We start from the raw sequence: 12,810 nt of genomic DNA on the forward strand, positions 1-12,810 counted from the left end.
TTTGCATGTTCTCTGGAACACTCCATGCCTAGAATCACTCTGTAGACCAAACAAATTAACAGTTACTACTGCTCATCCCAGTAGATGGTGTGGAAATGGGCTCTGGGCACTGAATACCTGGTGGAAGATTTAAGAGAGAATAAAGGGCAGAGGTGATAGAGCATAGTCTTAGAAAATGCCCAAGTCGGCTGTTGCCAGATTAGGGATTAAGGGGAAGAGGGCTTGAGACGTGAAGTTGGTAAGCACAGACCACCAGAGGAATGGGCTGTTTCCAAAAGTATTACCTGAATCTAGTCCCACTAAGCCCAGTGACATGCCCAACTAAAGCATTCCAGCACAGTCCTCTTTCTTCACAAGCGGCCCTTGGTGAGCGCCAGAGCTGCTGTTTCATGAGCATCTAGCACAGTCTGGTATTTGAGTGAATGAATTTGTTGGAACGTGCATCTCTATACAGGGAGAAATTGAGAGTTGCCATTAAACTGGTGTTTACTAACATTTCCCCCTTAGAGGTTCATGGTGGTCGTTAATACCTTCTAAAAGTTCTATGGTAGAGAATCCTGCTTGACTTGGTTGAGCCTAGGGGTGCCAAGTAGTGGCCAGGTGGTGGTGCTCGGAGTCTGAAGGTTTTCCAGTGAGTCGAATCACAGTGACCGTCTGTCCTGAACACCTACCTGCGGCCTTCTGCACCTTCAGCCTTGACCTTCCTGCATCAATCCCTGCGTGCAGGGCAAGGAAGCACCTCACTAGTCTTCCAGAGGGAATGAGAGCTCGCTGCAGTGGGATACGCACAGGGCAGTGGCAGAATCAAACCCATTAAAATACTTAAGATGGTTGATATGCCCTGCCATCCATCCCACCAGACACCCAGGCACATAAGGAAGCCAGCTTGTATCTCTAACCCCACCGGGCATCTTGCTGATCCACGAGACCCAGGCGACCCAGAACCATGGAAGGTAATGGGTTTAAGCTACTTAAAAAGAGAAAGTTGTTAATATAGTTTTATGACCATTAGAGAAAGACTCAACTTTCCAAGTAATAGTAACATGTTAGGAAGTCTCTGGGCTCACAAATGCCAGACATTTGCCTGTTTATATACCATCTACTAGCTCAAAATACTCAATGAGCACTTAGTAGGGTCCCTTTCTATGGATGAAGGATTACTAAACATCTCATGCCCTTGTTCTCACAGGGAGCTTGTTGCAAGATGGATCTTTAAAAGTCCAACTACCTCTGTGCCCCAGCAGTACCACTTGCACCTTGTCAGAGAACAAAGGAAACCAATAATAAACATTGGGCCGGTAAGCAAAAAGGCACAGCAGCTCCCAGGAGGACCAGGGCTTAGACCCACTCCATCCAGGCCTGAGTTTTTACAACTAATTGGGGGAGGGAAGATATGAAATCAAATTAAGAAAGGCACACGTAACCAGTCCAACAAAGCCAGAGCCAGAGCTCACCAGAAGGACAGGCGCAGCTTCCTGCAGATTGTGTTCTGTCCCCACCTGGAATATACACATGGTGGTGTGTGTGTGGGGGACTGTGAGACTGAGGGGAAAACAGCCAATTCCATACATCAGCCTTACTGATCTGGAAAAGTTGGGGAACACATGGCCAAAGAACCTAAGACAGACCCCTACCTGACCACCTGTTTCTGTCACTGATTAAAATTTTCACAAGTGTCAATGTACACCTTTATCACAAACATTAGTAAAGGCTCTAATCATACTCTAGGTTTCCCATTCTTTTCATCGATAGCAGTGGGAACTGCCACTTTCTAAGACTTTAGGAGCTTAAAAAGATTCATTTAAGTTTCTAATTGTAGAGACCTTACGATGAGTTTAGTCTTTAAAAACTAATGAATGATGGCAGGCAACTTGAAGAAGAAATGCTTAAATCCTGTGATCTCTGGAAGGGAAAGGAGGGAATTCAGCTTCAGTAGGAAAGTCTCCTGCCCAGTGCTTCCTGTCTGTTTTCTAACCTACTCCTTTTAGACGAAACTGACACTCAGAGAAGGTAACTCACTAGAATCAGGAAGCTGCTGAATGACAGCTGCAATGGGAACCCCGGGAAGCCTGATTACAGAGTCTGCGCTTGCCCCGATTTCACCTGAATCAGGCGTTAGGTACTCATTCCTTAGTGCAGCCAGCCGGTAGCCTGAAAAATCTTGGGAGCTGGGAAGGATTGGGACACTCGGACTGGCCAGAGCTGCCCATGGAGTACAGTGGCCAGAGGGCATCGAGCAGGGCCGGGTGGTGGGCTGGGAAAGGCTGGCACTGGCTCATTTCCATGCCAGGAATGACCTGCGTGGGTGAGAGAAATGGGCCAGTCAGTGGCCTTTTCCAAAATTCCACTCCACGAAACCTGAAGCCTGGACACAAGCTTGGCCGTCGTGCCATTGACTGAATTTGATCTTTCGTCGTCGGAATTCAGGCCTGGATAAGTACAGTACGCGACGTGCCCTGGATGAAACATGTCACTGTCAATTTCCTGCAGGCCCTGATCTACATTAAGGAGGGAATGAGGTTGCTTGGGGATTCGATGAGGAAGACAAGTGAAGCTGAAGCAGAAGCTGGGGGTCGTGGTGGTGGTAATATGACAGGTCAGAGCGGAGCCGTCCCACCAGCCCCAGAGAGCTGAAACACAAGTCCCTCCCCGTTGGACTTGACACGGCAGCACGTGGAATGTCCAGGGAAAGTCAGGCAGAATCTGGTTTCTTCCCTGATTATTAAAGTAACCTGTGTGCTGTGCAGGTAATTGTAGAAATTTGGAAAACTGAAGGGCATTAAAAAAAACATTGAATCACTGTTCAACATCTGAGGTATTTCAATAATTTTCCTATGAGATCTATCCTATGAGATTGCATTCCCTCATTACGTGTTTTCTGAAAATAGGATTGATGGCAGAATTCTCTCCTGTTCCCCTATCAGAAATTTAGCATTTCCAAAATTTGCGCTGGCTTCATATAATGTACATCGATCTTTACATCCCTGGTGATGTGCTTGAGGAGAAATTGGTGGTAGACCCATGGAACCGAGGGAATGAACACTTCAAGTTCTGATTATTTACTGCTAAGGTGCTACCCAGAAAAAATTCCGTCAGTTATCCTCCTGCCGATGCTCCTGATGGGGCCCTTCTTAGAGGCAAGGACGTTAGACCCACGGAGGGGGGAGAGGCTGCAGTGTCCTTGGGAAAACCCCGAGCCACACCCCTGCTTGGCTGCGCGTCTAGCTAGCCGAGGCCAGGTTTCCTTTATGCTGCTGGATGGACAGTGTTCTCCGTGCAGCAAGGACTCTGATTTCAGAGAAACTTTGTAGGGGGAGGGCTTGGTCTGTTTTCTATTTCTTAAAAGTAGCAAAGTGTTGTTAACCCTAATCTCTAATATAAAAATTATCAAAGGAAAAAACCTTAAAGCACTTCATCCCATCCTTGGAACCCATTCCTAGGTCTGAGGGTGGGCAGTGGTCCCTCTGATGCCTGAAGTCAGAGGAAACGTAGAGCGGCCCCAGGGCAGGTGGGATCCACTGTTCCTGCCTGGAATGTGTGGCAGGAATGAGAAGAATGGAACCATGCTGCTGGCTGGGAGCTCCCTTGCCCCCTGCCCTCACCCCTTTATCCTCAGAGTGTTTACTACGCCCAACACCTGAGCTGGTGCCAAGGAGGGTGTGTGGGCCTGGGAAAGGTCAGAGGACAGAGCTTTAGTCTATGAGTGGGGAGTCGGTCAGAAACCGGTGAGGGCTTCTCAGAGGAGGTGGCATTTGTGCTGCACCTTGAAAAACGGGGAGGGAGGCATCCTAGGGTAAGGAATTAACATCAGAAACAAGGCAGAGGGCGCCGTCCTGCTAGTCCGTCTCTTGCCCTACTCAGTGTGAAGCCCGGGAAGTTCGGCGCCTCGCCACCTTTCAGTTGTGCAAATACCAACGAAATGGTGAGCAGAGCTCGTACTGCGCCGGTGCCCGAGAGACTGTCAGCGACTGACCACGGGGCAGGGGGCAGACAGGTGTGACGTCGGCCCGGAACAAACAAGCGGCAGCACCCTCCACGGCACACGAGCGCGTTGAACCACTGCCCCCAGCACCCAGTCCGCACCCACACAGTAGATAAGCCGAGACGGTCCCACCAGCGAGCACTGGCCCTGTGGCCTGTACCTTCCCCACAGAGGGCCAAACCGAACATATAGGGGATGTGATCGCGCTCCTCTCAAGCACTTGGTTGGAGGTCGTTACGTTTGTTCCTGCCCCCTCTATCACTACTTGACGTTCTGGCCAGAAAAGGAAACACCCTCGTGGAAATCATGACCGCTAACTGCCACCACCCGTGTCACCTGTCAGTGACGCTGAAGCAGCCCGGGGTCACTCAGTTTTCCCGGCCTTAAGAAGAGAAAGAGCACCCAAAACCCTCTGTTGACCCCCTTGTGGATAATTACTGGAGGAAACTGCTGGAAACCCAAGGAAAATAAAAGCAGAAGAGCGATGACAAATAGAAATGACCAGGGGATGGATGTAGTAAAGCAGGGAGGCGGGAAGGAGGCCGCTGTGCCCTCTTGGGCCAAATAAAGGGCGCGACGCCTGTGGTTCCCGTAGCCTGTCTAGGTCGCTGCTGACACGCAAGACAGCCCTAAGTAGAGTTTGGACGCTCGAGAGAGGACAGCCAGGTGGCAGAGCGTGAGAGCCAACCCCATGAAGCACGGCGAGAAGCGGCCTCGGGACAGCAGGCCGACAGGGTCACAGCATTGCCCCCCAAACTCTCCACTTGGAGGTGGAAAACGGGACAACGCACAACACACAACACCTGTCTGCAGGTTCTGGCCGCCTGTCCTCTCCCACCTCTGGCCTTCTGAGGCCTGCTCAGGCCCGAGCAGGACGCCCTATGGGACTCCTCCCCATCCAGGGTTTTCACTTTAAACACAGCACATCTGAACTTGCCATGGTGAGGTTTCAACAGTTCAGAGTAGGGGGGGCGTCGGGCCACTTACCTTGTGATGCATTTGTGTTTCATGCTTTTATATCAGTAGCCGGTATAAAAAGTACTGAAACAGGTTATTTTTTAGTGTTCAGAGATGCCTATTTAAGAAAGCGCAATGTAAGACGTGCTTATACTATCACATTTTTCAAGCCTTCTAAGAGTCAGTCGGCTGAGCTCTGGGAAATGAGCATATCATCAAACACGCCTGGTGTGTTTCTGATTTTTATATTTCTAGCTCACAGTTGGTTTTCAAAGAACTGCGAACATCTAATGGGAGAGTTTGCATTTAAAAAAAAAGTGCCCTCAACCCGCACTAGCTTGTGGGCGTTTCTCTTTTGTCCCACTGAGGTTTTTAAATAAAAGATTTAGTGTCTGCGGCCTCCTGTGACGCCAGAGTCAGGCCCTCAGAGCCCAGTTCTGTGCTGTCTACGGAGAAGAGAGAATGCTGGGGCTGAGGGGGTGGTTTGGTGAGAAAAAATATCAAAGCCCCGTTTTTCTCCTGAGCTCCTTTCATGCCGATGGGGGGAAGGGAGCAAGAACTTTCTCAGCTGGAAGCTAAATACCTGACAACGTTTCCCAAAAGGGCTCTGTGAGCCAGGCCTAGAAGACTTCAAAGTGGTCTGTGAGCCACCTGGACAGCCAACTGCTGGGGAAGGCGTTTGGCAAATAAATAGGTGACACATTTTGAATTCTGACTGATAGGACATGAATCTGAAGAATATCAAAGGTACAGTCCTCTTGACCTACAGCTCCACATACCGGGGGCGTGGAAAGCCCACCAAATGCCTTGCAGGCAGGCCTGCGCCCCAGTGGGCACCAGGCACCCAGCCTGCACGGCAGAGGGGCGCGCTCTGGGCTGTCCGCGCTCTGCAGCAGGAAGGGGCTGCTGTCTGGCGTGGGACTTGCCCTCCTGTGCGGCCACACCAAGTGTGGCGGGACTTTTACCTTGTATCTCTTTTTACATCCAGGAACTGGGCAGGCAAAAGGCTTCTCTTCCCCTCCGTTCATGCACATGGAGCTGAGGATGGCTTCGGAGCTGATGGCGCTCTCCGTGGTCCAGGACTCGTCGCTGTCCGACTCCTCGTAGTCCACCTCCTCCTCATCGTATTCGCTGCCTGCAGGGGCACAGAGAGCAAGGGGTGTCAGGGGCAGTCACCTCCCGCAGGTGTGCTCCGGCCACCCAGAGGACAGGAGGAGCCGGTGGCGGGCCCGGTGGCGGGATGGGCGGCGGCTCCTGCCAGGGAGAGGGCATTCCGGGCACAAAGGGCCTGCAAACATGTCTGGTCCCTCGGGCAGGCCTGGTGGGAAGATACCTGCAGTCCCACCTGAGAGACCAGGTTGAGTACTTCCCAACAGTTCACGTCCAGGAACTGGCTGAGCAAGAGCTTCACCTCAGGTCTGGCAGGTCAGGCTGTGATTGCAAAGGTGCTGGGAAGCTTTGAGGCCAAAACCAAAAATGACCAATGACAACAAACACCTCCCGCCCCAACACGCACGCACGCACCTGACATTCCAAAGGATAGAATTCTGCCCCTTGGTTTTCTGCTTTGTTGGCCTAGTGAATGCAAGAATCTGTGGGAGGGGTTACATTTTACACTTTTTAGGTTTTACCCTTTAGTGGGAATGAATTTCAGGTCTTTTTGTTTATAGGCTGAGCCGGGAAGATCATGAGGAAATTTAGAATTAAAGGAGGTTACCCCAAGCAAGGAGACCGGGACAGAAATGCCCAGAGCTCTGAGGGCAGATTGTCAGGGTCAGAATGCAGGTCCAGCTCAGGGAAGACCACACCTGTCCCCAAGGAACTCACCAACAATCCCTGGGAGGCAGGGATGCTGACCCACCCCAGTCAGATGGCTCAGACAGGAGCAGGGGATTCCCTGTATTCCCCGAGCTTAACAGCTCTGCTCGTAGTTGAAGTTAAAATCTACTTCACTGACTTCTGCCCCGGACTGCGGGGATGGAAAACCACTTGCACCAGCAGCCCTCTTTTGCTCTTTTTAAATGAGGCCCAAAGCCATTTATTTGGAGCTTTTGCACAATACAACCCTGAAGGACATAATTCTCCAGATCATAAACAGTGTAAAATAATATGTTGACAAGTCCTAATGCATTTACAAGCCCAGTGGAATAAATAGGAATTATAGCACAACATTAATAAGACTTATATGGTAGCAATTACAGTTGTGAAATCCATCCCCCAGGTGTGAGGCTAAATTGCACCAGGGCCCTGCCTGGGTGCTCCGTGGGCTCGCTCTGCTACATCAATTATTTCAACACCAAATATTGGCACTTTTATTGGGTTTCATTTTAATAGGCATTAATAGGATTGTTTGAAGAGCCCGTTGAGCCAGGAACTAGGACGCCAGCCTCTGAGGCTCACACTTAAAAGGGGCCAGGGAGGCAGGAGGGGACCTCGAGTTGACTGAGCGCCTCTTACGTTTCACACACATCAGACGCCTTATCTCATTTAATCCTTCAGTGACCCTGTGAGGAGGGGATGGCTGTCACTTTCATACACGTGAGGAAACTGAGCCCCGGGAGGCTGAAGAGCTTATGCATTCTCAATTAGCCATTAAGGGCGGTCACTTTTTCCCATGCCGCTTCCTGGCCGGCACTAGCAGCTCTCCAAGGGGGTCCCTCCCAACCTCCTGGAGTAGCTGGTGCTTTACCACCTACCACTCAGACCGAGTTCAAACCTGCCTGTTTTGAAACTCAGGTGGGGCAGGAAAAACAATTTGGCAGAAGCGAGGCTCTGGAGTTAAATGTGGGGTTCGGTGAGCCCTGCTGTACCTGGTGGTGGACCCCAGAAATGACATCACTTTGCAAACAGGAGACAACAGGTCGACGCCACACCTCTGAGTCTGAGCAAATTTCGGAATCTGCTTTTAAGTAGGACATTGTTTAGGACGTTTTGCTCTTAAACAAATGCCACATGCTGGTGTCCTTCAAGTTGCTCGTTAGAGAGCCCTACGTGCTGTTTCCCAAAGCTCCTCCAGCAGGACTTCCGAAGGTCACAATGACTAATTTATCCATCTCATTGGGCCAATTTGTTACCCTGAACACAAACATTTACAACGGGGGTGGGGGGGTGGGGAGGGCTCAGACCGAGGGAGGGCTTAATGAAGCCCAGCAGAGAAAAAACTTCAAAACTCCGCCGGATGAAAGGGGCCAGACCCTGAGGGCTGATGCTGTGGACACAGTCGCCTGCAAACCACGTGGCATCCACAAACGGCCATTGCTGCGTAATTTTGTAAGTGATGCTAAGTATTTCCTCTGTGTACAAGAGGAAATGCAACCCCAGCACCCTGTCTGTTGATGTGAATCACTGTTTCTCCCCCTCCCTTCCACTCTCTCTAAAAAAATCAATGGCAAAAAAAAAAGAAATGTAATTTCACTGTGCACTGTCACATGTGAAAACTGGCTGCCACTAACCTCCTGGGGTTGAATTTCTATCTTCATACTCCACGGCTGCACGGTCCCCACCGTGGGGGCCTGAGCCGGCCAGGACAGCGGCTGAGAGAGGCGCCTTTGGTGGCCCCAGAGCTCATTTCAGCATTTCGGTTTGGGAAATGAGCAAAGCCTAGTAGCTAGGATTTCATGATAAGACAAATACATTCCCACAGGGCTGCTGAAAAATTCCTACTGGTTAACAAAAGTAAAACCCTGAGCTGGTTTCATGAATCACAGGCAAAGGCCTGGAGCATCTGTGCACAGACACACGTGTTCACCCGCCTGGACCGAGCGCCCAGGAGCCTACTGAGCGCTTCTGCAGAGCTCGCTCTTGTCACAAGAGCCATTTCAAATCTGTCCCCTCCCCTCAAACCTCTGCCCACCTTGCCCTTTGCTCACCCCCTTAACTCTACGTATTTGGCCGCAATCCATTTTAACGCCTACAGTGTTCTCACTGTTTGCATTTGTAAACAGTGACATACAGATAGATAAAAATAAGCCAGCCTTTTCCCGAAACCCAACACGCCACATTTTTCTTACCACAGATCATTAATATTCATGAAAAAGTGATAACTGCAGTGGTAGCAAATTAAAACTCTCCCGGGGTGTCAAATTCTGGCAAATACATTAGCAGAGAGTCGCCTCTCTGCCTTACAGACCGATCACTATAAATTAGCTGTAACAGGTACTGACCCGCTTTATGGAGCCGAAGCAACAATCGTCTAAATGAATCGGCAGTGGGCGACTATGACGAAAGGCACACGAACAGCTCCGGGGCCATGAGCCAAGTCGTGACAGTTCCCGGCCACCACGCTCCTGACCGGTCACGAGCTCTTCCGAGGCGGAACACGAGTTCCGACCTGGCAGCTGGCTCCGGAGCCTGTGTCCCTACCCAGCGCATCGCACTGCTGGCTCGAATTCATCCCCAGCGCCCCGGGGGAGGTATGGACCCCCCTCATCACGTTTACACCCACCGGTATTTGGCAGTGTCGTCCCCTCCCCCCCCCGTTTCCCTGAGACATGCTCTCCTGCTGCCGTCCACCCTCTGGCTTCAGTCTGACCTCCCTCCCTCCCTCCCTCCCAGGCCTGCTGCACAGCTGTCACCCTGGGGTGTCCCTTCACCCCACCCGGGGTTCCCTTTGCCTCTCCCCATGGGGGATGACCCCTTTTTCATAGATATTCCATGCCATCTTCTTTCTTCATTTACCTCTTGCTTGGCTCATGGGAGGTAAGATTTTGAGTCCCTGAATGTGTGAAAACGTCTTTACCCTTGCACTTGACCGGAGCTTCCTAGGTTAATGGCCGCTTCCCCCAGGATTTTGATGCCTCTGCCCGTGTTTTCTAGCTTCTCGGGTGCCGTGGGGGAGCCCCACGCCACACTGACTCCCGACTCTCAAACCTGCCCTCCCTCCTCGGGAGACCTGGGGCCTTGGCTTTTCTCTTTGTCCCCCATGTTCAGAGGTGTCTGTCGCTCTGATTCTTCATTAAAAATATGTAACGGTTTTATTGAGATACAGTTCACTATACAACGCACCCATCCCAAGTGTACAAGTCAGTGGTTCTTACTATATTCACAGAGTAGTGCCCCCGTCACCACCATCGCAGAATATTGTCATCACCCCAAAGGGAAACCACGCGCCCACGACGTGGCCCCAATTCTTGAGGCCTTCTGGGCTCTCTGGAGGCAACGTGCTTGCTTCTGAGCTCACGCCTGTGGGCCCAGGTTCCAGCTTTTTCTAGCCTGAGTCAGCTCCCTCTCGGCCATCTGCTTCCCAGCTCCCCCCCCCCCCCCCCCCCGGTTGCTGCCACCGCCTCTGTGTCTGTCTGTGTTGGGTAAGACGTTCACCCTCACTGTTGTTTTAGGGGCACGTGTGATCCGAGTGCCATCCTGAGCCGGAGGTGCCCCGGCTGCTTGGAAAGCATCGTCCTGTCTGGCAACCACAAAGCCTCCAGCCCCACCGTGGCTCTCTCCTGCTCCAAGACATTCTACCCTCATTCCCACAGGGGACAGCAGAGAGCCCGCTCCAGGTGCTGGCGGCGGGGTCACTGCCGCTGAGCCCCCAGAGCTGTAAGGACTTCTCTTTATGACCACGAGTTCACGACTGACGTTTCCAATTTACCTCCAACATTAACCAGCCCATTAAGATGCTATTCACGGCGATGTGAAGCACGGCACAGGGAATGCAGTCAATAATACAGTAATAACGGTGTATAAATTTATACTTATGCATAAACACGGTGCCAGGTGGGCACTAGACTCTTCATGGGGGGATCACTTCATAGGTTACATAAATGTCTAATCACTGTGCTGTACCCCTGAAACTAATATAATCTTGAGTGTCAACTGTAATTGAAAAATAAAAAAATTAAAAGTTCAAACTAAACATCTAAATTGGTTTTCTTTGTAATGTGCTTCCCTCACCTACTATTCTCCTTCTTTCTCTTTTATGGTGCTTGCTTGTCTCCTTGCCCGCTGGGCTGGGATCGCTGCAATGACACCGCTGTCCACACTCTAAATGAGCGGCCAGGAGTCTGCAAAACGCTGAGCTTGTCACCTCTCCAGGGCCTTTTCCTGCATGTCCCTCTCTCCTTGGACACCGTTCGCCCAGCTTTCCCCATGGTTGGCTCCTCCTCAGTGTCCAAGTCTTGGTTCAAAAGCTACCTCCTCCGAGAAGCTGGCCCTGATCACCCCCCTATTTAAATAGCCTGTGTTTCTCCTGGTGCACCCTCCTACCCCTGGGCACCTTGCTCACAGCACATCTACGGGACCCTGCTTTTGTGTTTGTCTTTCTTTTCCTCTGGGAAGTAAGCTCCTGGTGTCCTTAAAAACCGCCTGGCAGACAGAAAAAGGGGAAGTAAATACCTAGGAAAACCGAGCCCTTTCTCAGGAGCCCTTTCCTGTCCCGTCGCTCAGCCTTTTCTTCTCTCTGAGGCTTCAGAGCAGCCCCCGTGCTTTTCTCTCACCTGCTCACTGCGGGGCCAGGCCCTGGCCGGTCCTGGCTGAGCTTGGGCTTCATCACCCGGGCAGGAGGCCTCTCATCCCCAGGCTCCTGGGCGGATTTCTCGGGGACCTGATTGCAGGCCTCAGCTCATCTGCGGGATGTGGGATGTCCACGGCAGAGCCCTGTGCACCGGAACGACGGTGCTATGTGACACAATGACACAGGTGTTTGTGTGTAACATGGGTATTTTGTACTTAGGAATTACACTTATTTACTACGATGACAACATTAGGGGTCCCAATCTGTGCGATGCGCACAATGCACCAGCCTCACCCTCCAGCGGAACCTGGTCGGCACAAGTACAAACACCAAGCCGACCTGTCCAGAGGCTGTGCGGCAGGCGGAACTCAGGGACCGGGCGCGGGCTGCCTGCATCAGGACTCAGGCCGCTCTCACACCTGGTGGCCTCAGACCAGAAGTGGGTGAAATTTCCATTTTGTCGCCTGTAAAATGGAAATCACACTAGAGCTAACCTCACGGGGCTATTGTGAAGATGCTATGATCTGATATATATAAATTAATTTCTGGCACACCGTATGTACCCTATTAGCCCTGGTTGGTATTATTATTTTAATCAGTAATTAAAAATGGTGTAGACTTGGAGGAAATGACCAGGGAGCTACAAAATGATACCAATCATCTGGTTAGAGTCACCTGCCTAAAATGCATGGACAGAAATGCCCAAGATTAGCTTACATTTTTAATACAGTGGATTAGGATCTGGTTTCTAACGCTGTTGCAGAAAATGTTGATTTAGGGTGATACTGCTAAACTTACTTTCATTCATTCATTCATTCATTCATTCACAGTACGGAGACCTGGGGATGGAAAGACATGCCATCTCCCTGCCCTCGCCATGCAGTGGGGACCGGGAGCCGGGGGACAGCTCATCTCACACGGAGAATCCCTCCCCTGGCTCCCTCCCCGTGGGAACGCCGTGTGTTTAATAATAACTCCAGAAACAGTGGGGGCAGAGGACCGTCTTTTCTGAAACAAGCGCCGCTTTTCTCTGCAGCACTGAGGCAACCTGCCAGGGCGGGTTCCTGGTGCGGCGTTTCCCCGTCAACTGAAAAATCACGCGCTACGTTTGCAGGGTGCAGACCTACAGACAGAGCGAGGATTTCCACGCCAAGGGCAAGCTCAAGGGTGGCTGGGAAGCGGAGGATGATGGATACTGAGAAAAATGTTGCTGTGACCAAGGTGAGCGATGATCAGGGACCGCCAGCGGAGGCCAGTTTCACACGGCGCGCGGCAGGAAAATGCGCCGCGGCAGAAACAAGCGCTGCTCTGGGGAAAATGTCACTGGAGTCGGGAGTTCACGTCGGTCTCGATCTCCCATAAAAGCCGTTTCACACGTCGTCCCATGTGGCAACTGCAGCCTGTGCCGCATGGGAAACAA

General features: G+C 51.4%; 1 protein-coding gene across 1 annotated transcript in view; it reads right to left on the minus strand.

Moving 5' to 3' along the window:
• The window catches only part of JAZF1 (JAZF zinc finger 1), a 277,405-nt gene that overhangs the window by 2,967 nt on the left and 261,628 nt on the right, over positions 1-12,810 (minus strand). Inside the window, exon 4 of the mRNA XM_087821231.1 lies at positions 5,905-6,074. Coding sequence (XP_087677357.1) covers positions 5,905-6,074 — 170 coding nt within the window. The remainder of the gene's footprint in view (positions 1-5,904; positions 6,075-12,810) is intronic.

The sequence above is a fragment of the Miniopterus natalensis genome, chromosome 10, assembly GCF_054644295.1.
Source record: "Miniopterus natalensis isolate mMinNat1 chromosome 10, mMinNat1.hap1, whole genome shotgun sequence".
In the NCBI taxonomy this organism is placed as follows: Eukaryota; Metazoa; Chordata; class Mammalia; order Chiroptera; family Miniopteridae; genus Miniopterus; species Miniopterus natalensis.